Genomic DNA, 28,000 nt, shown 5'->3' on the forward strand with positions numbered 1-28,000 from the left:
AACTAGTTATATGAACATGTCAGTGATGTGTTCAGTGAACTTCCTTCATAACAGAGAACAGGTCTTGTGGCCACAAATAGTCGAGGATGCTCTGACAGCATAGGGGAACACATGTTTTAATTATCAATCGTGTTTATCAAGTTTTACATTTTACATTTTACACTTGTTTTGTGTTTGAAGTACCCTTTTCCTTATGTTATTATTTACTTCATTTTTGATTTTGTTTTATTTCTGTCTGTTTTTGCGATTTATAGATCCATTTAGCCTCATAAATATCTTTTTATTCTACGTATACCTCAGTCCATATGAAAACAAAAGTGTTATAGTTGAGGATGTTCTGACAGTGACAAGAGATAATCTGACATGTAAAAAGAATAAGAGATAATCCGACATGTAAAATGTGATGGCAGTTCAAACTAACACAGAGACGTGAACCTGATCTTTTTAAAGTCACATTGTTCAGAAGAAGACAATTCCTATGGGGGTCAGATGTCTTTCAGGTCACTGAGGTCAAGGCCACTTGTTTCACTATTTTCAGTTCACTGAGAATCATGAAAACACACACACACAAACAAGTATGGGGAAACTTTTGATTTATCGGACCGTACGTAGGTGTTGTGACGGTGTGTGAGTTCCAGTGTTTTTTTCATAAGCCTCCGCTATCAATATAATCCATCAAATCACTTTAATTTCCTGGTTCACAGTGTTTATGTGTTGTCTCCAATTAGCCTTGTCATTCTGCTGCTACAATAAACAACATGCAGTGGCCAGGCCAAACTGTAAATATCCGAGCAACTATTTGCAGTAAATCAGTGTTATTTACTACACCGTTCACGCACCTTTGTTTCTGCAGAGACGGCAGTGACGTGTTCAGGGAGTCAGATAAAGGGTATTTCTCACCAACGCTTTCCTGTTATTTTCCAGGGTCCTTTGTTTGGATGCGAGGCCTCGGCCTGTCGGTTCTCAGGGGAATGAGAGGAACATATGAGCACGAAGCACGTTCATACACAGGCCGCTCGCATACCTGTAAAACGGTGTGTGTGTGTGTGTGTGTGTGTGTCACTGTTCTTGGATTAAGGAGATACTTTAGGCTACATCCATGTATTTAACAAATGTAATTTGTGGGAATTCACCACGTGTGACCAAATAAAAAATCATTTAACACTGAAATTCACTAATATCCTGGTTTTAAATCGTAATAACTGCAACAAAATGGCAAATTCAGAGGAGAATATTTTGTAAATCATACTTATACTTAAGTTTTTTGTCATTTGAACTAATCTTATTCACACAATTCATACATGTACATTGGAATTATTTTTATTTTATTTTTTTTAAATTGGACAGGAAGATAAGGCCTTTGCACTTGTGTGTCACTTGTGAATTTCAAGCTTTTAGAGTGTCACATGAAAAAAAAAGAAATCCTTGCTTTTCAAATTCCTGCTGTGGACAGACACAACAACAACAGGAAGAAGGGACATTTTCACAGGTGTCAGGAAGCACAGGAAATAAACAAGCTGGATACTGGAAAACATTTTTGTACCAGTCAGAGTCAGACGTGAGGCTAATAAGAGTTATTTTTAACCGGGACAGGATTATTTTAACATTTTGTCTCACGATGTATGACATCAATTTCAACCTCCATCAGATGTTTACTGCCTGCCTGAGCTATTGTATTGGAATAAAGAGGAAAAAGCATTGTTTCTGACAGAGTGTGTTAGAATTCAACATTAGAAAGACATTTATATAGATGTCAGCTTCATCATGGACCAATCTAAGGACACTTAAGATATATAGAGATATATTATATTCTAATCAAACCCTCATGTTTTTTTGCTTTACTCTTAGACAAAGAAGCACTAAAAATAATTATGCCACTCACTCACAGGATAAAAAATATGTCATCTCAATTCTGTAGACTGAGAGAAGAACTAAAAACCATTCATGATAAGTTTTCCTCCAGGAAAGGAATTCTTTCGTACTTGAACATTGTCTCGAAATAAAATTCTATTTCTTTTTCCTCTGATTTTGATGAATATAAGTCTATAGCACATTTTTCGGTTCATCCTGGGAGCCTCATCTATTTCACTTTATTGTTGTAGTCAAAGCTAAGTATGTTAATTATGAAAAACTCTCCATGTGCCCACAAAGATAAATTCCCTCCATTCCCTCCCGTACATCCATTAAACTCTGTCTTTGCTCTTCAGTGTTTAATCTATTGACGGTTATATTTTGCATGACTGGGATGTTTTCTGCATGGGAACGGGAATACTTTGCCATTTGTGGAAGCTGAGAAAATACTGCGCTCCACAGTTTACAGTCAAGGATGCTTGACAAGGATTCCTGAACGTCTCTCAGCGCTAAAAACATATTTCTGCTCCTGTGTTTGGGTATAAAGTTACATCCACTATCACTGTGGGAACCATCGATGCAGACTTCTTCTTCTTTTTTTTTCTTTTATACACTTTTTCCACATCCCTTAAATAAACGTCTAATTTAGCACAGTCTTTGTGTCCAGTTTTCAAAAGTGCCAGGTGTCTCTGTTACAGATGGAGGTGTCAATTTCTATAAATAACGCATAATTAAGCACAAAATGTTGACTGTCAGAGATCGTTTTAAGTCTTTTTCTTTGACTTAAGTTATAACCTAAGAAAACCCAGAGATGTTTAAGTTAACGCTGCATCATATTCCAGTCATGTCCCCACATAAAATTAAGTTAATTCACTCATCTGGCATGAATTCATTAATCCAGTACTGATGTTATAATACGAGCTTTATTATTGTCTTACTGGATGTGAGAACTGGTCAAAATATTCAACATGTCTTGGCATCACACAGTTGTTTACAATAATATGACAGTAAAGTGAAATGAAGCAGTGGAAACACACAAGTTTCCCAATACTTGTACTGTCTCCTCCCAAGCTTTGGTTGGAACGGGTTGAAAATATGCCATGACAACTCAAAAGATCTCGCTTTGTGAGGATCCACACTGTCCAAATCCAGATCTTTATGAAGCGGAGAGAGACGGTTTGAACCTGTGAAGGAGCTGAAGTGTTTGAACAATGCACTTTGGAAGGAAACTGTGCTTCACATTATCAATTAGTTTTACAATATAGTGATAATGTGTCTTAAAAAAATGCCAAATGTGTGTCATGCATTTTAATTTAATTCTTATTTTCAACTATTTAGATAGAAATAGAAAGTCATAAAAGCAGTGACCCCATTTCCTCATGATGTTAACTGTTTAAAAAAGGATGCAGTTTATAAAGTCAATAGAAAAACTCAGCATTAGAAATGAAATGACAACAGTCAGTGATAACTTTGGTTTAATTGTAAGGTCTTTTTTTTTACATTAGCTGGTGTCTTAGATATGATATTGTTCATGTTCTTTCATATATACAATAGACATTAAGGATCCTTATGGTGACCTTTAAAATACTGCTGCAGTTCAGTTTGAATACGAACACGTTTCACTTTCTTTAAACATTTGCACTCTCATTTCTTCATCAATAATGTATGAAGGCATTCTAAATACACATGGATAAATAGCAAGAGAAAAAAGAAAGAAAGAAGAGAGAGCTTTAAAAAATAATGACATACTCTGCATATTTCATTAGAAAATGTGACATTTCAAATAGGGACCAAACATACTAAATAAAAACATCCAAATGGTGTAAAAAAAAAAGAAGAAAACAAAGAGTCCCTTTTTGTCATTTAACATAATAAAATATATATTTCACATCATTTATAAGTTAATGCTACATTTACACTGAAGAGATTCAGTCTGGTCAGCACTGGTCAGCGAGGGTTGAGCTTCTTTGGGGCGGTGGATCTGTCCATGTGCTGGTCTCTGTTCTGGGACGCAGTGACCTCTCCTGAGCCCAACTCTCCTCCTGACAATACAACACAACATCATTTAATGTGATACAAAATATACAATATTTTCACATCTTTTTTTTTAAAAAAAGTTTATTCTGCTTGGTGAGATATTTGCTGTAATTGCAGTCTTTGGGAGAAAAAAAGCCGAGTGATTTAAACTTAGTTTTACCTGCTTGTGGCTCAGTTTTAAGCACGCTGGCAATTTTGGCAAAGAATTTGAGGGTGAGACATGCTCCTGTCTCCCTGTCACAGATGCCTCCTTTGCAGTTGCATGTCTTGCGGCACTCAACCCCATAGGTCCCATAGAGACAGTCTGTGCAAATGAAAGAATGTAAAAAAAACAGTATTAGTGACCCTGTAAGACTGGGATAGAAGCCTTTATGACTCATTGATACATGAATGTTATTGATCAGCATGATTGCACTTAAGAGAATATATCAAATATTTAATCCATATTGAAGAGAAGAGGCACATGTTTGCACCTGTATCTAGTGATTCTGTTGTTATTAATTGTGATCATCAAATAAGATTGTGGAATGGTGTGATCATGGTGCAGCGGAGCATCCCTCTGTTGAAAATGCAGCATGCACAAACAGCAGAGATGTGCTATACTGTTTCAATGTGGAAAACGTACCTTTGCAGACCCCATATTCGTCTCCATAATCGTCCTCGTCTTTGTAGAACTCGCAGAATAATCCCGGTCCGCACTTCACCCCGTGCATCCCCGACACGGTGCGGTAACAGTGCTCGCCTCTGCCGGCTGCACACACCTGGCAACAGCCGCAGTCATCCAGCACCGTCCGTGCGCACCGCTGCTGCGTCCCGCCGCACAGCTCCGCGCTGCATCTGTCCGGGCAGTTCACGGCGTACTTGACATTGGCGCCCCACGCCTCAGCATCTTGCACGAGAAGTGAAGACAGCACCGTGATGAGGAGGAGAGACATCACTGGATGGAGTCCGGGGAGCTCGCTGTCTTTTGGGGCGAGCGGTTGTTCGGGGACGAGACGGACGAGCGCATCAGCTGTGAGAGACTTGAGTGGAGTGACCTGCGGTTCATCAGGTTGCGCGGTTATCAGCGATGAACAACTTTGTTTTGCACATGGCTTGCCCTCGTCAATTTCCTCATTCCGGTGTTGTCGTCCCTCTTGCCAGTCAGCCAGGCCCCTTTTTAGAAATCCGGCTTGGAAGTGGGATCAACTCCGCACCGCCATCCAGGAATTGAAATCCGTCTGTGACCTGATGTCATAAGTTATCTTTGGTTTGTTTTTGTATGGGTGATGGAGCGGAACCCCCAAACACCCGAACCTGTCTGACCCGAAGAGAAAACCAACCAGTCCCATGCTGCATAATTAACCAAAACAAGATATGCAAGTTAAATGAAAAGAGGCAAAAAAGAAAATTATAGTTTAGCCTCGAGGACAGACACGTGCATATTACTCTTATTAAATAATGTATGATACACTTTAAATACGTTTAACACAAATAATAATAATGATACAATAAATAAAGCCACAAATTTAAGTATTTAATAAAGCATATTATTTAAATAAGCAAATGTTTCTATCTATCTATCTATCTATCTATCTATCTATCATGAAGATTAAGATGACGGTGGTGCTCTCTTCCTCCCTGACACACGGTGGCGGTATTGTGGTCTTCCGGCGGTGGTCGCCCTCTGTGGTTTATGTCGCGAGTGCAGGAAGAAGAAGAAGAAGAAGAGGAGGAGGAAAGAGGAGAAGGTTGATGTGATATTTGCGTCTGAGTGAGGGAGAGGATACCTCAGTGGGACGGGCAGGTAAACGCCAGACCTCTCAGCCGCGGATGTTTACTGTCAAGGTAACCCACATATGTCTCGTTTGTTTTGATGTTACAGGGCGCAGGTGTAACGCCTTGGTGCGGCGCTGACGAGCGTTTTTGACGAAAGTAGCGGAGGGGCTTGGTCGTGTTTGACAGACTAGCTGCTGCTGCTGCACTGCAGACAGCCTTAGCTCCGCTGTCACCGCAAGTATATGCGCGGTAATGACATTAGCGCCGGTGTTTGTCAATGTCACGGCAACGACTGCGCGACAAATTCACGGTATTTCTGTGTCAGTGTAATGAATATAACGGTGGTCTATTAAAGGGCTATACGATACAACGTCCATGCTACAGTGTTGACGGACGCTTTCTTTCTTTCTTTCTTTGCACAGAGAGAATATTAAAAACACACCGTTTGTAATTAAGGAGTTGCCCAAAACCCCCGATAACTTTACTAGGGCTGCATTGTAAGGAAAACATGCAATAACGTTGACAATTATGTCATATTGAGAGCAATGATTGTATGGCTTTTATATATAGAGAACATTTCAACCATCATCATTAAAATAACCTGTATTTAAATGAACACAACTATACTGTCAGGAAATATTGGCACAACGTGTGCCAATATTTGCAGTTTTTGCAGTAAAATGCTGTAACTATATGCTTTACTGCTGTCATACTGGCTTGAAGTGATATATGAGATCAAAAATCTTCTACTCCATTAACACCTTTTTTTTTCTTTTAATATCAGTTATCAGGCACCCGTTGTCTGAATAGAATACCTATGGTGTTGAGGGTTGTCATGGCAATAGCTGCCCAAACGTGCCTTGGTTGGCTCAGGAGAAGGGACTTTCAAAAACCCTGACTGTGCTTTGAGGGTTAATGTCATGCTGTTAGTCCTGCTAGGGGTTCCAGGAGTGAAGGGACATGCAGGAGACACATTTTGTCTTGATGTAAAGAAAGAAGGATGGAGATAAGAGCACACTTGCAGAGAAATGCAGTGTGTCTACACGATGTCTGTAGATCATCGTGACATTGAAAAAAGGAACGATAGCTGGCCAAAATGGAATGGAATTGAGTTTTTAAAGTTTAAAATAGACCTTACCTTGTAAAACACTCAATTGGCCATGGCCATAGAAATGTCATTGAAAAGGGAAAAAAAGAAAGTCTGTTTATCTTGTTTATGTTGTGCAAACTCGTAGATCTGCGCACCATAAATATGTCTGTTTGTTTACACCAAGATCAGTCCACATTACTGCTGGAGCAAAATGTCTGAGAATCTCTCACAATTTCATAAGTGTTAAATGTGTTTTTGGAATCTCTGCTGTTACGTACTCCACCCCTCCAGCAAGTGTGTTTCAAATAGTTTCACCACTTTTTCTGTAATCCTGCAATCAAATGAATATACACACAGACAAACAGGCCCAACTGTGTTTATGTTATTTCTATATTATTCTTACTTTTGTTTGTAAATAATGATAAGTACAAGTTTTGATACAGTATATGCACATTTTAAATGAATCCCTATAAAGCTGAAGCAATGTGTGCTCAAGGAAAGAGATCTAAACTTTGTTCCCTTGTCCTGAATGTTTGTGTACTCCACAACTTTGTAGAGATCCTAATTTTTGATAGCTTTGCCGTACGTTGTTGGTGTGGTTGCTTGCTGGTGGTCGACAAACCAACGAGCCCTTTACTATATCAATGTTTGCTGTTATTTTTGGCCAGAGTGGAAACCATATAGCCCCACAGGCCTCAGGTTCTGTGACTGTGGGTCATGCTCACATTTAGCACGCTGTAACTTGAATTCTCTCACTCGTGCCAGTTTGTGTTTTTCTACAAGCTTTAATAATAGCAAGGAGTCTCTTGACTCAAGAGTGAGATTTCTCTCCCGCATGTTAGCAGTTGTTGTCACTTTTTTGTTCACTCTCAAATTTGTGTGACACTTGACAGGAATGAAAACTCTTGAGAGAAACACATTCATAGTGAAGGCTTAGTTTTACACCTAATTTGAGATTATGTTCAAGTAATTATCACGGCATCCTAGTGGTTTTTAAATATAGTTACTTTCACTTAAGTTACTAAGTGAGAACGTTATGCCGGCCGATATTCCCATGAAATTACCCACCAGATGATGAATGGTGACCTCAACATTGTGACAGTCGTAGCAATTATCACATTGAAGAGATTACGTTGGATGTCATGTATTTCCACTAAACAACAGCATCAGGCTCAGTCTTTTATTTGTGATGAAAGTTAAGAGTAATGCAGACAGGCGGACTCGGGCTGAGTCTCAGTTGTCGTTGCAGGGGATTCTGTGTCAGAGCATCAGGTGGTCAGTGTTGACAGGATGACCATGACAACTACTTTCTCACTAAAGACACAGGATATGAATGAATTGACAGTGTGATCCAAGTATAATTACCAACACAGGTGCCTAATCGCTGGAAACAGGCTTAATTCTTTCAATCTTTAACAACCATTTTATGAAATAAGTAATTTTTCATTAAAAATGACAGAATACATTTGGATTGTAAGACAGAAATTCATTAGGGAAAGGAAAAGAAAATAGAAACAAATAAGGTAGTAGTTGCTAGGACTTAGGACTGAACAATTTGGGGAAAATATCTAATTGCGAGTTTGTTTGTTCTTTGATAACGATTAGATTTTTGATCATTTCTTTTTATCTAGTGTCAGCCTTCATTTTGTAATAGTTAGAAAAAGTGATGGAGCATTGTTACATGAGATATGATGAACACATTAATCTTGCTTATGTGCTGCTAATTGTGTTGTTTCTAATTTCAATTTGAAAACAAGTAACTGAGCAGCCCTTGTAGGACTTCAATGCCCAAATATTTCCTTTTTTGTTATTTATCGAAAGGTTTAGCAGTCTTTTCTAATTTGAGTTGTTATTTTATCATGTTTTTGAATTAAATAAACTAAACTAAACTAAGATGACCCACCTTACTGAATTCACTAGATATTGGAAAAGGCCCAACACTCTGGAGAAATCGGACACCTTGACATTGAATTGCATTAGGCCATTAGCTTTCATCAGCAAATGTTGCCTGCATATCAATAATGGTAATCAATATGACATTTAATTATATTAATCTAATGTGAAGGAAATGTAGGTGAATTCTTTATTTTTTGTCAATATACAGTCTTCATCTCCCCTAACCATATTTTCTTCTCTTTTATTCAGGTGTACACTATCATTTAGATAATGCTCAGATATGGTACCGTGTCAGACCCATGTGTTGCTAAAGTGGCAGGAGCACTTCAACAGCTCCTGGGCAGCAGAAGACGGTGTCGAGACAGTAAGGAGGCACAGAGCTGCTGAGCTCTACAGTAAGCTGCTTTACAACAAGGAAGTGGTGACTTTGGCGCAGCCCGTGCAAGAACTCATAGGCCCACGCCTGCCAGACTTTGAGTGCGAGTCCAGTGCCTCAGCAGAGAAGGAAGATTACCTGTCATCTCTTCTTCACAGCCAGCGATGGCTGGCTCACCGCATGCTGACGCAAACCTCCTACACCTTGGGCCTCCACCACAGGCTGGTAGTTCTCCAGAGGATCTACTATGCACTTCACAGCAAATACCATGACAAGTTCCGTATGCAGCTGCCCTCCCAGTCCACAGACAGCGGGGCTGAGTGTGGGCAGCTCGAGCTGCCCTCAGAGCCATGCCTGCCGGGGGGAGCGTGCAAAGTCAAGTCAGGTACGGATGTTCTGATAGAGATGGGTGTGAGGACAGGTTTGAGTCTGCTCTTCTCACTACTGCAGCAGAACTGGAGATTTGCGGCGTCCGTGCATCCGGAGTCGGTGCTTTGTAATGATGTGCTGGCCACAGCGTCCTCGGTGCTCACTTCTCTTCCGCCACTTTCTTTGGCTAACGAGAACAAGATCCCGTCTGTCGGGCTCGACTGCCTGGCTCAGGTGGCTGACTTCTTGAAGAAGACATCAGTGAGCAGTGGGACTGGTGGTGCAGATCCCACTGGTCGAAGGCTAGCGCTGGAGCTACTGCTTGGTCTGGCCATGCAGAGAGGCTCTCTCAAGTTCCTGCTGGAGTGGGTGGAAGTAGCTTTGGCTGCTTCCATGTCTTCCTCAACCTCCAGTTTGTCTTCCTCCTCATTGAGCTCACAACAGGCAGCTTGTGTTGGATTTGATGTCATCCATCAAACTCTATATCAAATGAGGCAATACTCGGTATGTCACATTCTATTTGATGTGGACCTTTGTTTTCTTCTTCCTCCTTTCAGCTCTGTTCAGAAATAATGGTTGATAAATGTCATCATAAGACTGATGGCAGCATTGAAAGCTACCTGTGTAATTTTAAATTCTAAGTCCCCTTTTTATTAGTTATTAAGACTTTATTATTTCCATACAACATCACTAGATCACATATAGTAATACATACATGTATTTTTATTGCAGGAGAAGCTAGTTTATACATTTCTGGTAAATTAAGCCTCTAAATATTTGAATCCCTTTGCCTGTTGAGAAGGAAAATGGCTCTTAAATGCCACTTCCTTATCTGCTATAGACTTTTTTTTTATTAAACATTCTCATTTGAAGCTTGGGGTGGCTAAGAATTAAGCCTGGGTCAGTCTTCCTGTCCTCTCTAGATGTACATATAGAGTCATATGTCAGCTTCACAGATAATTACAGTTTTCATACAGATCCTTGAATTGGGGATTTTCTTATTCTGATAAACACTGCATCTCTGGTTTTAGGGTAATTAACATGTAATATATCACTCTTGAAATGTAAAAAAAAAAAAGATGTAGCCTAGATTGACATATTTTTCCTCTAGGGTTTCCGTGGAGACTCTGCAAATACTCAGGTGCTAAAGAAGGACGCAGATGGACTTTGCCAGCTCTCCCAGGCTGCTCTATGCCTCTTTGAGGAGGTAACACTGAACGCCGTTATGGACTATACTATACAGATACTAGGAAAAACATGTTGGTGATTGTAATACTTGTGATCTGATTTACCTTCCTCTCATTTTGGCAGATTTGTAATCTGGCATCCTACTGCCTGTGCTCATGTAGCACTGACACAGCTTCTCCTAGTACAGAGAGTGACACGGTCATGGTGTACGTGTGGGGCAGCAACAGCAGCCATCAGCTCGCAGAGGGAACATTGGAGAAAATCCTGCTCCCGAAACTGACGCAGGGTTTCAGCGATGCTCAAATGGTATGACTTTTCGCAAGGACAGCGCTACTTACTATGTGTGTCACATTATTTATTTTATAGTTTTACTCATTTTTAAACATCATCACATATTAAGTTAATGTTTAGAATATCATATTTAATTGAATAACTATTAATACATTTGATACCTATACAACTATACAGTACAGGGTTCGAGCCCCGGTTGGAACGAGACCTTTTCTGCATGGAGTTTGCATGTTCTCCCCATGTGTGCGTGGGTTTTCCTCCGGGTTCACTGGCTTCCTCCCACAGTTCAAAAACATGCAATATGGGGATTAGGTAAAATTGACAATAGGTGTGAGAGTGAGAGTGAATGGATGAATGGTTGTTTGTCTGTATATGCCAGCTGAGATTGGCACAGCACCCCCCGTGACCCTCCTGTTTCTCCTGTTTGGATGTTACTTCCATTCAGTAACATATAAACTTTCAAAGACAGTAATGTTATGCTGTCCTTGTTGCATTGTCCATTAATGCAGCACACACCAAAATCACTGCACTTTGTATGTCTGATATCTATGTGTATTTTTGGAGAGGAAAAAAAACCAAGAATGTATTGTTTCAATTGATATTCTGCCCCATTACATCTCACCTTTCTTAAATATCGTACATATCTATACTTCCTTTAGATTGAAGCAGGTCAGTACTGTACATTTTCTGTATCTGCGGATGGTTCCGTGAAAGCGTGTGGAAAAGGCAGCTATGGTCGTCTGGGCCTGGGCGACTCGAATAACCAGTCCATGCCCAAGAAACTTGTGCTGGAGCCACATAGGAACATGAAGAAAGTGTCGTCCTCCAAGGGCTCAGATGGTCACACTTTGGCCATCACTGTAGAGGGCGAGGTAAGAAGTTAAAATGATTGCTGCGACTGCGATTGTAGCTCTGACAGTGTTTATTTGTGTTACATTATACTAACAGAACAACAAGACATGAGAATAGTAACTAGAATTCCACCTGTTCAGAATTTTTCACCTGCTCTTACTTAACTTTGTTCCAGGTGTTCAGCTGGGGTGATGGAGAGTATGGGAAGCTGGGCCATGGCAACAGTGCTACACAGAAATACCCCAAAATCATACAAGGACCACTGTTAGGCAAAGTAAGAATACAGACAACTTTGAAAACCAATAAAGTGATATAGCATTTTTTCAATATATGGTGATGTCTTTGCCAGGTTGTAGTCTGTGTGTCTGCTGGCTACAGACACAGTGCTGCTGTGACTAATGATGGAGAGCTTTATACATGGGGAGAAGGGGACTTTGGCCGACTTGGTAAACACATTATTTTTCCAGTTGCGTGTACCCCGTCTGTCTCAGATTTGTGCAATCAATCATTATGCTGATTTTTCCCCTCCTCTCCAGGCCATAGTGACAGCCAGAGTCGAAACATGCCCACACTGGTGAAGGACATCAGTGGCGTAGGTCAGGTGGCTTGTGGCAGCTCTCACACCATTGCTGTAGCACAGGACGGACACACTGTGTGGTCCTTTGGGGGAGGAGACAACGGTATGTTAAATAGATGTCAACCACACGCTCACTGACAGGCTTTTCATTTTGATACAAAATATGAAAATTAGCATAAACAGAAAAACGTAACAGAAAATTTACAAAAACAGATGCTTGTTTTGCCCTTTGTGGAAACAGTTGGTGGTTTATCCTAACAGAAGCATCTTGAGCTACTGTGCGATTCAGCACTGATATCCTGCTGTGGCTCAACCTTGCAGGTAAACTAGGTCACGGAGACACCAATCGTGTGTATCGCCCCAAGGTCGTAGAGGCCCTGCATGGATTCATCATCAGGAAAATATGTGCAGGCAGTCAGTCGTCACTGGCTCTTACCTCCGCTGGACAGGTGAGACTTCGTATTTTGCATCAGAGATGATTCTTCACAGTGCCGTGTGACGAAGTCCTTTATGTATTTATCTATTTTTAAAATTTGTACACATAGTTCTTACTTGTTTAAACTAAAAACAATATACAAAAGCTGTCATTACAACAAAGCTAACTCCATATGTTTTATACTGTCTTTGGCAAGCTTTTATTCTGAGGGAATTTGTCATCCAGAGCTTGTATTCTTCTTTAGAGGTTAAATAATATGGGTTTTTCTTTTGCTGATGCCAGTCTTCAGAAATCCGTGCAGCTGTTGATCAATATGAAATACAGTTTTTACAGACAATTTTGCTCCCCATTTAATAAAATAATAACATATGTACACCAAAATGTTTGACTTAAATTAACATGTATTGAACAAAACCCATCCTCTGTCCCTCCAATCTGCATTTTGTAGTGCACTTATATATTTTAAATGAAAATAATGTATGAGCTTAATATTAGATACATTAAATATTTATTGCAAAACTTTGTCAAATAAGCCTTTTGGTTATAAAAAAAAATAAAGTTTTAGTGACAGCAGGATTTATCAAATGTCTGAGAACAAGAACTTGTTCTGTTTAATAATTGAATGATTTGGACTCGCCCAACTATTCAGCCTGACTCAGTTATGTATTTGGGTTATTAGAATATTAGAAAATATAAGAAATAATGTGTCAATGATGCATAAATATTTGTTTATTACACGTCAATCCTTTAGGTGTTTGCATGGGGCTGTGGCTCGTGTTTAGGGTGTGGCTCCTCTGAGATGACCTCTCTGAGGCCCAGGTTCATAGAGGATCTTAGTATCACCAAGATCATTGATATCTCCTGTGGAGACAGCCACTGTCTGGCTCTGTCCCATGGTAAGATGCAGATGCAACAGTTCTTTGTCTGTTACTCTGAGGATTATATGTGTTATTTATGCAGTGTGCTATGTCTCCTCCTCCTTCTTCTATCAGAGAATGAAGTGTATGCCTGGGGGAACAACACCATGGGCCAGTGCGGCCAAGGCCACACATCTACACCGATTACCAAACCTAAGAAAGTCCTTGGTTTGGAGGGGGTGTCCATTCAGCAAATCACTGCTGGCACTTCTCACAGCCTGGCCTGGACCGCAGTTCCAACTGACAGGTGAATTAGTCTTCTTAAGCAAATCAGGATCACATCAGCAGCTGCTTAAGAATTACAGTATCTCTTCTTTTTTTCTAATTTGTTTCACTCTTACTGGGTTTTGGCAAAGTACAGCTATTTTCAAGTGAGTCAATCTTTTTTTCCAGGCAACTTGTGGCATGGCACAGGCCCTTTTGTGTCGACTTGGAAGAGAGTACTTTCACTTATCTTCGCAACTTCCTAGAAAGTTACTGTGATGGCATCGGGAATGACACACCCCCTGCTCCATTCTTATCCAAAAGGTATGACAGTACTTTAATTACACCTAGTTATGATTACTCTGTTACATAAAGTTTGTTTCTTTTCTGTTTGAAACTTTGTTTATCACACAAAAACATCCTTCCTGTCTCTGTGAGCCAAACCCTTAATCTCTGTCTGTATTTGTTCCTCAGGGACCATCATCAGTTCCTTCTCCTGTGCATGAAGCTGCTGTCTATCCACTTATCTTTGGCCCATGCTGGGGGCACTGGTGCCATGGTTTTGGGGGCTCAAAGCAGACCTCTCCGAAACCTGCTCTTCAGGCTCATAGACACCAGTATGCCAGATTCCATACAACAGGTAAACTAAGGGTTTTCTAAAATGTTTTAATAATCTACTAATGGTCACATATGACAGGAGGAATGGGAGGAATTATTTGGGTCTAATGTCGGAGCAAAATCCTGGATAATAACTATGCTCTGTGTCTAAATCATGCATCTATTAGAGCATATACAAACTCATTTTGATAACTTCTTGCTCCATCCTCAGGCTGTTTTGAACACGTTGTCCATTGGTGCAACTCTGCTGCTGCCTCCACTTAGAGAAAGAACAGAACTGCTGCTCTCCCTCCTTCCTCAGGGCCCTCAGAGCTTAAATGTCCTCTCCAAAGGACAGGTATGTACAGGTTGTTTATTTTATAAATGTACAGTATAACATGTTATCATGGCAGAATGTGATTTTGTAGATGTAGATATAGATGATGCTAGTGTACATGCAGGATAAAGTGCTGTCTTTCTTTTTTTAAATTACCAACAGTACGATTCTGATAGAGTGAGTAAGCTATGAAATGGATGGTGTGAGCAAACTGTGTATCACACATAATCGCAGCGACGACTTGGAGCATTGCCAGACAATATGTGAACACTTCTTGAATGTTGTGAGAGAATGTGTTGCTGTGAAATTATTATTTCTTCACTGCAGGAATATTGACAATCTCACATTAGCAAATGCTAGACACTTGTCTCTTCTTCTTCTTTTATCTGTATCTTACAAAGCGTCTGCAGTTGGACATGGTCCTCAGCAGTCTTCAAGACCAGAGTCATATAGCTTCTTTACTAGGCTACAGTAATTTTGGGGAGGTAGCAGCTCTGGGACCCCCTCTGACACCTGCTCTGTCAGTCCGGCCGTCATCCTCATCCTCCGTTGACCCCTATGACCCACTGCACTTAGCAGAGGTGCTCCTCAAAACCCTGCTCCTCAGCATAGGCTTTTACACGGTAAGGACCTCCCATCTACAGTATGTGTTTAACTTTATTTAAGGTGCATTGAATTGGTAAAATATTTAATTTAGGTGTAAATGCGCTGCATTGTTTTACCCGTTTCCCTACTGTTCTTCTAATTTCGCGACCTTTTGGTGCACAATGTCATTCAGTCACATGTTTTTTTTCTTTGGTTGTGCGTTCATACAGGAACGTGCATATGGGGAATTGGAGAAAAACAGTGACAAGCAGCTTTCTATCAACCGAGAGGGACAGAGTGATCCTCCCTGTCACTTCCACCAGCTGCTGTCTGGACTTCACAAACACCTACTTGCCCACTGCTACATCTATTCCAGCTCTGAGGTACACGACAGTCACAGCTTCACAAAACAAAAACATGTTAATTGTCCTGTCATTACAGAATTCCTTTTTTTTGTATTACACGGTAATCTCCTTTTTTGGTGATTTAAGGCAGTTGACACTCCTTCTTCTCTTTCCTTTTCACACCTTATGCTGATATATTATCAAACCTAAAAAGGTTTATAACCGTATTTAGTAACTGTATTTAGTAACTCACACTGACTTTGCTGTTTTGTAGGATGACAGTAGTGTGATGCTGCTTCGTGAGCATCTGTGCCTGCTGCTTCCTTGTGCTGCCGAGACTCTCAAGAGATCCACCAAACTGTTAAAGGACAGTTCCCTGGATAAACACATTATCAAGAAGCTCAATTGTAAGAATATTGACTCAACTTGTTGTTTTGTTGTCATTAATTGTGTGTCGTGTACATTCTTTTACACACAAATATAATTAGAAACCACCAGGGAAGTCATTTTACCTTTTCATTGTTTAATGACCAGTGGAGAAGGCATTTTCCAAATGTATACAAAAGTCGGATGAGTCAACACTGAGGTGTCGGCTGATCTAATGACTAGAATATTAACAAATTCAATAAATTGATCCTTAAATCCATTTAAATGTTTAAATTGTTCGAGTCTGATCCCTCTGCCTTGTCTCACCCTTTCTCCCAGTGGTGTTGTATAACTCAGTGGCTGGCAGCCTGCTGTGCCAGGTAATGTACTCCTTACTGCTGCTCCCCCTGAGCACAGTACAACCTCTCCTCAGCCATTTACTGGCCTTGTTGGAGCATCTCAATGATTTCAATCAGTTGCTGCCAGAGACCGCTCTACTGGAGGAACAGGAACTACGGTTGGAGGCTCAAAAGTCCCATTTAGGTCAGTGGATTTAGACCTATCTGATTGATCCACATTTATCTTTTATGATAATGATGATTTTTAAGTTTTAGTGTAATTTACAAATCTATGAAAAATACAAAATGTTCTTCTCCACAGATAAAAGTGAAGGTAACTCATGCCTTGGACAGCAGCAGCAGGAGGGGGAGTGGGTTTGGCTCTTGGACCTGGAACGGTCTGTAGCGTTGGCAGTTGGCCGTTGCCTTGGTGGAATGCTGCAAGGCCCGTCACCCTCTCTCCAGGAGAAAACATCAGAGTTCTGGCTATCAAATGTCCTCCTCAGGAATGGCCTTGAGATGGACTATGAACAGCTGGGTAGTAAAACTGAACTGTCTGCACATGCGTTCACATGTGTCAATGTTTTGGTTCTTAGATGCTAACCAAATGCAGTTCAATATAGACCGATGTGTCCATGTTCTGTAAAGTTATTATTATTGTTGTTTATACATCTTAATTTACATTTACAAATTCTGATTTATCCTGTCATCTTCACACAACTCTTTCTGTGTTTCTCATTATAGTGGTATATGTCTCTTGTCACCCAGTGACATGTTGCACACAGTTACACACAGGAAGTCATTTTTTGACGTTCAGCTATTAAAGTGAGATGGCTACAAACATGTTGGAGTGTGATGTAATGTCATCAACGACAACAAAAACAAAATCACCAAATGTTATAATCTGCAGCTTTAAATATATCATTTTATCATGTCATTGAGTTTCTAGCTTCTTTCTTGTCCAGTTTCTGATGTTATACTTTTGTCCCGTAGACTCTGGTGTGGCGTGGCTGGCTGAGATGGTGCTGCTGGGCAACAGCGATTCTAGACTCGCAGAGCTGAGCATGAATGAGGAAACCAGGACTTTACTGGAACTGGCACTGGGATCCTCAAGAGGACCTGCATGTGGTTTGTGGCAGAAGATGGAGGAGTATGCTTACAGCAAAGGTATTTCCACTTGCACGTCTCTGTTTGTGTGTATGCATGCATGACTGTGTTTGAGTGTTTATTATGTAAATACCCAGGTGATCATAGACTAAATGTTGAAAATGTTGCTTGAACCAGACTTTATGAATATTATAACACAGTTATCATTTGATTTAGACTCTGGGTTTTAGGGAGTGGATTCTTCCTGTTTGTGACTCTGTTATAATTATGGTGTTTTTTGTTTTTTGTTGCGGGAGCAGAATGGGAGAGCGGAGGCTCTTCAGTCGAGTGTTTGCTGCAGGCGGTCTGTCGTTGCAGTCTTGCTGCTCTTCTGAAACACACAGGTCTGCAGAATGAGGCCTGCTGGCAGGACAGGTCAGTAACATTAAATGAAATATGCCTACTTTTTTTCTGCACATTACCAAATCAACAATTCTTACATAATGAGATGTACAGTGATGTGAATGAACTGTCATTGTAACCTCTATTTACTGCAAAGCAGCATAATACTAATCATCCACTTATCAACTCTTTTTTTTGAGACAGATATGAGCCCTGTGAGATGCTGGTAGATGTCTATGAAACGGTTTATAAAATAAAAAGCACTCTGTTGGCACACAAAAACTCTCTAAAGACATCGCCGGTGCAGGCTGTTACTAAACAGGTATGATTACAAAACTTGTCACAATGTAATATATGCTATTTTTAGAAGGTAAAAAAACATTAAAAACCAAAAATTGTACTTTCCAAGTACACTTTTTAAGGAGCTTCTTTCATTTTTCCACTACAGTAGACACCGTGTGATTCAAAAAGAGAAAAAAAAACAGGCACATGTAACTTTGCTTGTTTTTTGGTGACTTGCAGACTGCTCCATCTCCCCAAAGTCCTGATACAGACAGGCAAGAGCCAGGGATATCTGTGGAACAACAGGTGAAGGATCATGTGCAGCAGTCAGGAGGTCACTGTAGCCGGGAGGTGCAGGTGACACCACCTCCCACAGCCAATCACAACCAGGAGGATGTTACAGAGGAGGATGCATTTGGCAGTGGCCGTATGTACCTGTCAGGTTAGAAATATGTATCTCTATATATAATGTACTCTTGTACTTACAGATGTGTAGGCAGACCAAACTAGCACTACATATTCACAACACACCTGATTCTTAAGTGGCTCTCCTGTCTCGGCAGAAGTCCTAGAATCATTCATGGCCACCCGGGAGGCCATGCAAGTTCAGCAGAATGTGACGGTGTACGAGTCCTTTGGCACTTCCACCCTCCCAAGCAGCATGGAAAGCCCCATGAGTCCCGACAGGGAGCCAGACCCCAAGCAGCAGTGGGAGAAGAAGGGGGATTCGGAGGAAAGCTTGTCTTTCCCTGCTGCCTGCCATTTGGTGGTGTCCCGCTGTCTCTTCCTCCTTTTGGGAGTCAGACCTGCTTGGGTGGAACCCAGCGAGAGAGAGAAGAGTCCGTCTATGAACACAGGATCAAGGTAGAGTTTGTGTCAGTGATGGATGTTTTTTTTTTTTTTACAACTGTTGTTTTTTTATGTGTCCAAATCATTCCACTTTTAGGAAGTCATCACCAGACTTTTTTGCAATGGGTGTTGATGGCCGTAAACAGGTTAGTCTTTTTTTTCCCCCATCACCAAAATGTTACTCCTACACCTTCGCATCGGTGCTAACATACTGTCGTTGTCTCATTTAGTCTGAGCAATCCAAAAACGCATTGGGATCCTCTAAGAATAAAATGGGTAAGTGTAAAAGGACACAATAACAGATAATGCATTCCTTCAGAAACAACATGCCTCACAATCCTCTATTATTATCAATCATTTTCTTGTATGAATATATCAGCACCACTGTCTTTACATTTCCGAAGCCCCTTTAAAATCACAAATCAATTTTTTAACACTTTATGATTCAATCAGATTAACATAACTTCTTTCAGTAACACAACAGTATTATGGTTAAACCATCTGTTGCAATTTCAAGCTTGGTAAGAACACCATGTAGTTACTGTACTGTTATTCAAAGTTTTACTTTTGTCTTTGGAGGAAAAAATCTGTAACAAAACCAGATCTCCAAAATATTCACTCATTTTGTTTTATAGCATTTCATCACTGTTTCAAAATATATTAGTCAGTATGAAACGTGTTCTCACTGGAAATCTCCTGCTTTGGAGCAGAACTTGTTTACACATTTTTTTTTCGTCAGTGAGAGGACTCACACCATCTTTTTTTCATACCAGAGTTAACACTGAATGATTAACACTACAGGAGGCCTTGTGGTTTTATATCAGAAAACACTGAGATAAAATCCCTTTGCTCTGTCTCTCCCAGGCTTACCTCTGTGTTCTCTGGGTATCATGAAAGACGCCTGGGACCGCCTGCGGCAGTGTATCAGCCCGACCACCACCATGTCCCACTCTGGCAACAACACTTTGCCAATTCTCAACCAGGTCTTCCACTTTGCATGTGGAAGCCTCATCCACTTGTCATCCTCCTCACAGTCACTGCCGGGTGGACAGATGTGCAGTCAGGCAGATCCAAAAGCCATTACCTTTGCTATTCTGCAGCAACAACAGAGGGCTGAGGTTGTTACAATTTTTTTTTCCAGCTGATTGTTTACCAAATGATTTCTGTAGGTTTGTAGTTTTACATATTGTTAAGTGTGGGTGGAAATAATAAAGGATATGTGCTCTAATAACATTTTATGGCTAAAACTCACTTTTATCTGTTCTTTGTTATGATTAGATGCGCCTGGAGGCTTTGTGTCAGATGTCATCCTTCCTTTCCAAAATGGAGGACAAGAACAGTGGGCTCACAGAAGTTGCCCTTCCGTTTCCCGCGTTGTTGCAGTCTGTGCAGCTACAGTTCCTCTCTGGATGCTTTGCTTTGGGAACACAAATCATTGGCTCTCACTCTGGAGTTAACTATGAGACGCAGCATTACATGGTACATGAAGTAATCATTCTCTCGCCTTGTTTGTGACTGAAAGGACTAATGTTTAATTCAGTCAGATGGGGAAGGGATAACACTGAAGTTAGATTAATATCTTACTTGTTTAATCAATCTGTCATACGTCTTATCTCAATCCAGTCTGGCACATGCGCAGCCTCTATGGATACACAAAGAGAGCTACAATCTGCAGCTCACACCTTCTACCAGCAGGTGGTATGTGTCCTAAGACAGAGAGTTCTGTTGGAAGAAGAACATACAGGTTTGTTCTGGTTGTTGTTTTGCATCGGTTTGCCATGTTATTGTTGCTTTGGTCACAGTTTGCGGCAGTAAATTTTCACTCTTCAGGTTCCTGCCATCATCTCCTCCTAGCCACAATGTTTGCACTTAATTTTTGTTATCAACCCGTGGACCTGGTGCTGGTCATCAAATGTGGCATCCTGGAAGTCCTTTCAAAGCTGACCAACAACAGCTGTGCTCTGATGAACCAGAGCTGGTTTGCGGCGTCTACATCTGGATCCATGCTACTAAGTGGGGCTGTCAGATTAGCTTCTACACGCCTGCTTCAGATACTGACTGTAGCTGCAAGGTGAGAATATGAAAATGATTAGTGTTCAGGGCTTTTTCTACAATTCAAGTCACTGAAAATATAAACTACAATATTTGCTTGACAAATTGTTTCATGCCTTCAGCTCCAGTGAGGATTTACTGCCGATTGAGGTATCCCATGCTCTAATGGAGGTGATGTGTGATCAGCTCCAAAATGTCCTGCACACTTTTCACCAGCAGCACACAGCTGAGAGAACCGATCCAGACTCTAACGGCAGGAGCGCAAATCTAGTTGGTGTGGCAAATTCAGCTATATTGAATTCCTGGCATTTCTTTTAAGGGCCATTAGTTAAGCCATAAATGGCCTTTCTTTTTTTGAACGTTTTGTTCTCTCTGTCTTGTTGATTTAGGAGTGGAAAGCATCAAAGTGGTTGAATCTCAGCTCGCGGATTTCTTGGTATTCCTGAGGCGTGTGATGTCATTAAGAATCATGAAAAGACTCTCCACTTTTGTCAAATGGCTTGATCCACTCATGGCCATTATTTCGCATAAGTGCCCTTTAGGTAAGACACATTTCAAATATTTTAAAGCAGCAAATCGTTTAAAGCAAATATTGTTTACAGCTCAGAATGGTGAAAGATTATGTGATTATCATCCCCACCGACACCACTGTTCTCTTTTTAGGCTTCCCCTGTTTCCAGAACCTTCGCACTAAGCTCTTGGCCTTTCATGTGCTAGAAAGGTTGTTACCTGCTTGTTCCGAGCCAGTTCAAATTCAACAGGCATGGGATTCAGTTCAAGTTTCAGACAGTTGTGCATTTGTCATGAAAATGAATGGCTCCCTGAATTTAAGATAGTATATTAATATGTTTTTTTTTTCTTTGACTTAGATTATTAAACAACTCTTTCAGCTCTTGTCTGTTTATATGTGGGAGGAACCACAAGCTGAGAGAAACCATGAAATGGCTGAAAAAGACACCGGGGTAATAATGAACTTTTAAGTAATACTATGTAGCATACAACATACTACACTATATGTTTACTATATTATATTGGTATGTCATAGTAGTATAATATAGTAGCATTTTAACGTATTTTCCGACGACATATTTATACTATACAGTACATTCTACATGCATGGTATTTCAATCAAAAATGTTTACAACTACCTGGCCTTTTATAACATTGATATATCAAAGCAAAAGTGGCTGGTGAATATTATTATTTGAAAAGGGTGAATAAATGCTGTCTTTAGGAAGAAGTGTAATGCTCTCCTGGCAGAAATGAAAGAAAAACAGCAGGGATACTTGATAGAGCAGATGGGCATGTTCTCTATTGTGTGGGCAGGATGAAAAGTCAAATAAGTAGTTTTACAAGAATTACATGAATATAAAGCAATAGTTAGCATTTGATCGTGTGACTGTGACTCATCACGTGCACATTGTAACATGTAACATATTTTGTCAGTTAATTAACAATACTGGTACACTGTGGCTTAACTGTTATCCCCTGTGTGTTTTGCAGAACCCTGGCAGCTATGATGAATGCATTCCCATTGGAGATTTTTCCTTTGACCCACACAAGATTGTCTGTTGTTCTTTGGAGAGTGGGAACGTCCTCTCGCATGGTTCAGGAGGGAAAGGTTATGGCCTTGCGACCACTGCTATCACCTCTGGCTGTTTCATATGGAAAGTGAGGACTGGTATCTGCTTTCTCTTTCTTGTTTATTGACCACAGTCTACCATTTACCCAAATTGATATGGACCCACTCTTCTCTCCTCAGTTCCAGATCACCAAAGAGAACAGAGGCAATGAGGGCACATGCATTGGTGTTTCACGCTGGCCAGTCAAAGATCACAACCACCATACCACCACCGACATGTGGCTTTATCGTGCTTATAGCGGGAACCTGTACCACGGAGGGGAACTGGTTCGCACGCTTCCCTCTTTTACCCAGGGTGACACCATTACCTGCATCCTAGACATGGAGGGTCACACTATATCATTTGCTAAGAATGACAAGGTCTGGTCAAATATTCACAATGAGCGTTCAGGAGCCTTGTTGCTCCCAAGTCATAGTCAGTGCTGATGCAATTATGTGTGTTTGTGTTTTTATTCTAGGAGCCAAAGTTGGCATTTGAAGGTGTGGTTGCCTCTGAACTGTATCCATGCGTTTTGTTCTACAGCAGTAATCCTGGAGAGAAGGTACCTATTTTGCTCTACATACTGTAGAAACCTGCGCCATAAGTGAATGAATGAATATTATTAATACTCTTGATCAATACTCTTTACTGTTTATATAGGTTTTTAGTCAAATTGCAATGTTTTGCAGTGCAACAAAACTCTGTATTTCTCCCAGGTGGCACTGCATGACCTCCAAATGAGAGGCATGCCCAGTAATCTGCTTCCTGGAGATCCTCTCTGCAGCCCTCGGTTGATGGTGCTGCTGGAGTCGACAGTGCGGCTCCTGCGGAGGCTCCATCAGTGTGACCACTGGGCCTTGCACATCAACCAGTACATCCACAGTCACCTGGAGCTCATTGGAATCTTGTTGAAAGAGGACGACTTTGGAAACCTCAGTCAGGGTTTGTTATGATTCTTCCATTTTCTTTTATACTACTTAAGTCAGTTCAGAAAATGTAAATTTTTTCAGTGTTTAGTGATTTGTGTTGTTGATGTTATTATTTTGCCTCCGTTTGGTCTTCGTGAACAAAAACTATGTTACATTATTTGGATGTGGCATTCTTCAGCTGAAAATGGGCTCTGTTGTATACTACTATTATACTGAGAGAGTCTTTATTTATATACACACTGCTGGTTTGAGCAGAATTGTTGCCAGGTTACACGAGATCTAAACACTAGTATACTGAGAAGAACAGAGAGAGTCGTGTGAAGGTGATAGACTAAATCATTATTGTGTGAACTCATTTGATAATAGTTTACTGGAACAGATATTTGTTTTATCTAAAAGTTACCCAGTATAGTTTTAATGTCATCTGATGTATAGGCTATAATCAGTAGTGAACAAAGGGATTTTAGCTTTCTTAATTTGGGACTTTCAACTTTATATAATAGACACACTAGTATTATAAATACTTTTCATTATATCCAATGAGATCTATACGAAATTAAAATTAACTTAAATATTCTTTTTATTTACAGATATGTGAGAGTTTTCTAAATTGCAAATTAAGTTAAAAATAAGTACAATGTATCATATTGTCACTCTGACATGTTTCCAAATATTATGTAAAGCCAGGATTGAGTGTGTTAAGTTTGCACTGTCTTGCATTCTCCCAAAGGGTTCAGTCCCTCACACTTTGAGAGAGAAGAAAACCAGAGAGACAAAGACTTGGCTGGGGACAACACGGGGGAGCTGCTCGCACATCGCCGGCCCCTGTCAGAGGCCAAGCTGTCTGCTCTGTGCAGTGAAGTGTGGCCAGTTCTGGCCCTGATCGGTGGAGTCGACAATGGTCTTCGGGCTGGAGGTCTGTGCATGCACAAGCCCAGTGGACGCAGGGCGATTCTGCTTGGTGTCCTGAAAGAAGGAAGCTCACTGACCAAGCTCCAGTGGGAGGAAGCAGACCTCTCTGTCAGGTATTACAAATACACAATCATATATATATTCCACATCCTGATAAGGAAATGTCTTAGTTGAGGATTCTCATTAACCTCCATTATACAATTATATTTTTCTCGTCTTGGTCTTGTCAGCATCTTTACTACTCTGTACGATTCTTTTCTGTTAGTGTTTATTTTTTCCTTCTCTGTAAGTTGTCTTAACATTTTACTTTATTTTCATCATCTACTCCTCTGATCTTACTTTCTTCTTGCTTCTTCTTCTTCATTCTTAAATCCATTAATCCCTGTTGAATCCATTGAATCCGTCCTGGTGTCAAACCGTGCTCTATCTGTGGGTTCTTCTCATCCTTCCAAATAACTAAGCTCCATGAATTCTTGGTCACCCAGCGACACGCCAATCATCTCTCTGGAGCCCTGTGACATTTCCTGCTGCGATGTCACCAGACTCGGTGGCCTCAAGCCCACGGTGCTGTTAGATCTGATTTATTTGATGGGGCTGTTGGAGGAGCAGGGGTGGCTGGGAGCTTATTCCGCCCCTAAAAGGAAACACTCAGAGGAGAACTCGGAGACCCAGAGCTGTCTAGACGAAGACAGGTCGGATGAATTCAGATGGCAGACGGAAGACGAGAGGAAGAAGTTGAAGGATCAGAAAGTTGAGTCAGACCCTTTCATTTTACCATCCTCAACCAAAGATGTCACAATAACAGACCAACAGGAGTCGCCCTGTCTACCCCTACCTCACCAAACATCTCAGACCTCTAAAGTAGATGCCTTTGCACTTGAACTGAGAGCAGTCCGGGTCTCATATCTTCTCACTGGAGCTTTGAAATCCCTTACTGTCATTTTTAGCTGTGAGAAGCTTTCGGATATGCTTTTGGTGCCTAAACACGATGCTTCCAGCTCTTCACCGATTCCTGTTTCCAGCCTAAACCCTGACCAGGCTAAGGCCAGCTGCAAACAGTGGGATGAGAGTGCTGAGCTGAGATCAGTGCTGCAGTATGTGGTACAGAGCATGGTGAAGTGGGCAGTCAGACCTTGTCCCATCAAACAGAGTGTGTCTCTGACTGACCTGGAAAGGGCTCAGGTCATGATCTACAAAGGAGCCCTGAACAGACTGCAGGAGGACAAAGACCGCAAAGGTATCTATGTTGCACATGTTTTGGACTTAAGTCACAGAAAGATATCGCTCATGATTTGAGTTTGTCAGTTTTTACTTACTAAATCTACTGACAATTAAGAGGTAAATACGATGGTGAGTTAGCCAATAGCCATACTACATAATTATGTGGCTTAACACTGTTAATATCAGGAAGTAAACAGACAGATCCTGGAGCCAAAGGTGACATCTTCTACATACTTACAGCTCACAGTTTTCTTTAAAGACTTGGCTTAGACCTGTGCTCAAAGAACTGGGGATTTGCATTGACTAAAAATCGATTTTTGTGTACATGAATATACAGTGTGGCAACTACTAATGGATATAATTTGACCTTTATCACTACATCTTCCTTGCAGAGTCAGGCCACCATGCGTCCTCTCAGCCCATCTCCAAGTCCTCCAGCTCTGTGTCCTTGTACAGTGCAGGTTCAGAAGGCACTGCCATCTTTGGCCAATCCAACAGAGCCTCTGCATCATCCTCTAACACCGACTTGGCATCTTCTCTGCCAATAAACCTGCAGGCAGATGGCCTGGAAAATTTTAACCCTTTCCTCCCCATCAGCCTCCTCCAGTGAGTAGAGAATGGGTTCAATATGAAATTTTAAAGTTTGTTGAGAACATTACACTAAAATCTTAGAACAACACGTTAACCTGACTTCCTTTAAAGAACACAAACACAGTGACAGGAGTTGTGTGAGTATAATTTTACTGATTGCTATAGACCTGTATCTTTTGGCAGCCCCAGTTTCTCTGAAGTCCAGGGAATGGGTGAGTTAGTGTCACTGTGAAAATAAGAGTGTGGGGATTCTGCTTGCACTATCTTAAGTCTAAGCTGCAGCTCTGCCTGTTTGTCTTTATCCTAACCCTGCCAGCTGACCAAGGAGTCAGTGTTATTCCTGCAAACAAACGGCTTTGTTGTGCAATTAAACAGGATAAATTCAAAGCTCTCCTGGATGGATACTTTTTACAGGATTAGTACAAGGCTCTTTCAAAACACACACACAATCATTTATCAATCAATCAAGCTTGATCAGAAATGTTTACACAAAAGGATACATGCTTAACATGTGTTCATGAAAATTACCTTATTTTTTGATACTTAATATTTCAGAAGTTTGTTTGGGACTGATGATTGCTAATGCGGCACCACTTGTGTACTGTATCCACTGTATCTCCACCCCTTCTAGGCACATGGTGCTAACTCGGTTCCCTACGCTTACCGGCCTGGTTAGTGCTCCCCCTGTTCTGCACCCCTGCTTCAGCCTGGCCAGCTCTGCTTCTTGTGATGCCTTCACAGAGCAGCAGACTAGCTTTATGGAACCGGGTCCCTGCAGCACACAGGCCAGAAGCAGCCTGGGTAAGAGGAAACACAGAGATGTTAATGGGAGAGAGAAAAAAAAGCCAGAAATCAACATATAGCTGTACAAAAATATATATACTTTTCATTTGTTTTGCTAATTACAGATCTGCACTTCAATTTCCCCACTCTGGCTCCATATTCAAAATGCTATTTTAAAATGTATAGTGAATCTAAAAAAGCTAAACTGTGATTTTATCTTAAGACCAGGGCAGTAAAATGATGATTACTCACTGGAAACTCTGTTTCTTGCATGACCATTTATGTCCAGCTACTTGTCACAACTTCTTTGCTACACATAACAGCATGTTTTTTGCTCTGCTATTAAAAACATATATATATATATATACACATGTTACTGAACTATCCACTGCATGCACAACACAGTTTGTGCACTTACATGCTTGAATGGCACCATTTTTCCATTGTGAGTTTCCTTGGTATTGTTTTTGAACATTTCAGAGGAGTGCATTAAACTCAGAACTCAGATTACATAAGGATTAACAGGCCAGTTGATTGGTAGGTCTAATCCCAGAACTGAGGATGTTACCTAAATTGATGGGGTGCATTGTAGATAGGATGGAGACACAAACTGAAGTAATTAAAAAGGTAATTTAGTTCTCTGCTAAATTCCTTAACACTAACCATGTGTCAAAATTAAATGCAGCTATGGGTCAGTTTTGTTTTCTATTTTTGTGTACTTTTCCTTTTCTCCTCAACCACCAGAACGGACACAAATGTTTGTCACCAGTCGGTTGCTAGAAATGGGATTCTCTATGAGACATATCTACTGGGCCATGGAGGCAGCAGGTATTGCTTTGTGGAGTGTGTCTGATGCCATAAC

General features: G+C 40.8%; 2 protein-coding genes across 2 annotated transcripts in view; one reads left to right on the forward strand and one right to left on the reverse strand.

The window, feature by feature from the left end:
• Positions 1 to 3,309: 3,309 nt before the first annotated feature.
• On the reverse strand, positions 3,310 to 5,034 carry esm1 (endothelial cell-specific molecule 1). The gene is made up of 3 exons (XM_058617658.1): positions 4,514 to 5,034; positions 4,049 to 4,192; positions 3,310 to 3,893 (listed from the first exon to the last, which is right to left on the reverse strand). The coding sequence occupies exons 1-3, from the start codon at positions 4,821 to 4,823 to the stop codon at positions 3,799 to 3,801; spliced, it is 549 nt and encodes a 182-aa protein (XP_058473641.1). The 5' UTR covers positions 4,824 to 5,034; the 3' UTR covers positions 3,310 to 3,798.
• A 553-nt stretch (positions 5,035 to 5,587) lies between these two features.
• Positions 5,588 to 28,000, forward strand: part of LOC131445922 (probable E3 ubiquitin-protein ligase HERC1) — a 37,777-nt gene continuing 15,364 nt past the window's right edge. The window contains exons 1-43 of the mRNA XM_058616685.1: positions 5,588 to 5,715; positions 8,882 to 9,881; positions 10,489 to 10,584; positions 10,689 to 10,871; positions 11,516 to 11,728; positions 11,884 to 11,982; positions 12,058 to 12,154; positions 12,245 to 12,388; positions 12,607 to 12,734; positions 13,473 to 13,617; positions 13,714 to 13,885; positions 14,032 to 14,166; positions 14,317 to 14,482; positions 14,672 to 14,797; positions 15,178 to 15,399; positions 15,592 to 15,744; positions 15,980 to 16,112; positions 16,411 to 16,614; positions 16,732 to 16,947; positions 17,403 to 17,576; positions 17,816 to 17,930; positions 18,102 to 18,219; positions 18,420 to 18,621; positions 18,743 to 19,043; positions 19,126 to 19,174; positions 19,259 to 19,304; positions 19,893 to 20,146; positions 20,307 to 20,507; positions 20,652 to 20,772; positions 20,859 to 21,099; positions 21,203 to 21,354; positions 21,470 to 21,622; positions 21,744 to 21,841; positions 21,950 to 22,042; positions 22,584 to 22,751; positions 22,843 to 23,082; positions 23,181 to 23,264; positions 23,419 to 23,644; positions 24,362 to 24,656; positions 25,005 to 25,780; positions 26,157 to 26,370; positions 26,987 to 27,156; positions 27,883 to 27,966. Coding sequence (XP_058472668.1) covers positions 8,913 to 9,881; positions 10,489 to 10,584; positions 10,689 to 10,871; positions 11,516 to 11,728; positions 11,884 to 11,982; positions 12,058 to 12,154; positions 12,245 to 12,388; positions 12,607 to 12,734; positions 13,473 to 13,617; positions 13,714 to 13,885; positions 14,032 to 14,166; positions 14,317 to 14,482; positions 14,672 to 14,797; positions 15,178 to 15,399; positions 15,592 to 15,744; positions 15,980 to 16,112; positions 16,411 to 16,614; positions 16,732 to 16,947; positions 17,403 to 17,576; positions 17,816 to 17,930; positions 18,102 to 18,219; positions 18,420 to 18,621; positions 18,743 to 19,043; positions 19,126 to 19,174; positions 19,259 to 19,304; positions 19,893 to 20,146; positions 20,307 to 20,507; positions 20,652 to 20,772; positions 20,859 to 21,099; positions 21,203 to 21,354; positions 21,470 to 21,622; positions 21,744 to 21,841; positions 21,950 to 22,042; positions 22,584 to 22,751; positions 22,843 to 23,082; positions 23,181 to 23,264; positions 23,419 to 23,644; positions 24,362 to 24,656; positions 25,005 to 25,780; positions 26,157 to 26,370; positions 26,987 to 27,156; positions 27,883 to 27,966 — 8,176 coding nt within the window. The 5' untranslated portion in view covers positions 5,588 to 5,715; positions 8,882 to 8,912. The remainder of the gene's footprint in view (positions 5,716 to 8,881; positions 9,882 to 10,488; positions 10,585 to 10,688; positions 10,872 to 11,515; positions 11,729 to 11,883; positions 11,983 to 12,057; positions 12,155 to 12,244; positions 12,389 to 12,606; positions 12,735 to 13,472; positions 13,618 to 13,713; positions 13,886 to 14,031; positions 14,167 to 14,316; positions 14,483 to 14,671; positions 14,798 to 15,177; positions 15,400 to 15,591; positions 15,745 to 15,979; positions 16,113 to 16,410; positions 16,615 to 16,731; positions 16,948 to 17,402; positions 17,577 to 17,815; positions 17,931 to 18,101; positions 18,220 to 18,419; positions 18,622 to 18,742; positions 19,044 to 19,125; positions 19,175 to 19,258; positions 19,305 to 19,892; positions 20,147 to 20,306; positions 20,508 to 20,651; positions 20,773 to 20,858; positions 21,100 to 21,202; positions 21,355 to 21,469; positions 21,623 to 21,743; positions 21,842 to 21,949; positions 22,043 to 22,583; positions 22,752 to 22,842; positions 23,083 to 23,180; positions 23,265 to 23,418; positions 23,645 to 24,361; positions 24,657 to 25,004; positions 25,781 to 26,156; positions 26,371 to 26,986; positions 27,157 to 27,882; positions 27,967 to 28,000) is intronic.

The sequence above is a fragment of the Solea solea genome, chromosome 19 (genome assembly GCF_958295425.1).
Source record: "Solea solea chromosome 19, fSolSol10.1, whole genome shotgun sequence".
Lineage (NCBI taxonomy): Eukaryota > Metazoa > Chordata > Actinopteri > Pleuronectiformes > Soleidae > Solea > Solea solea.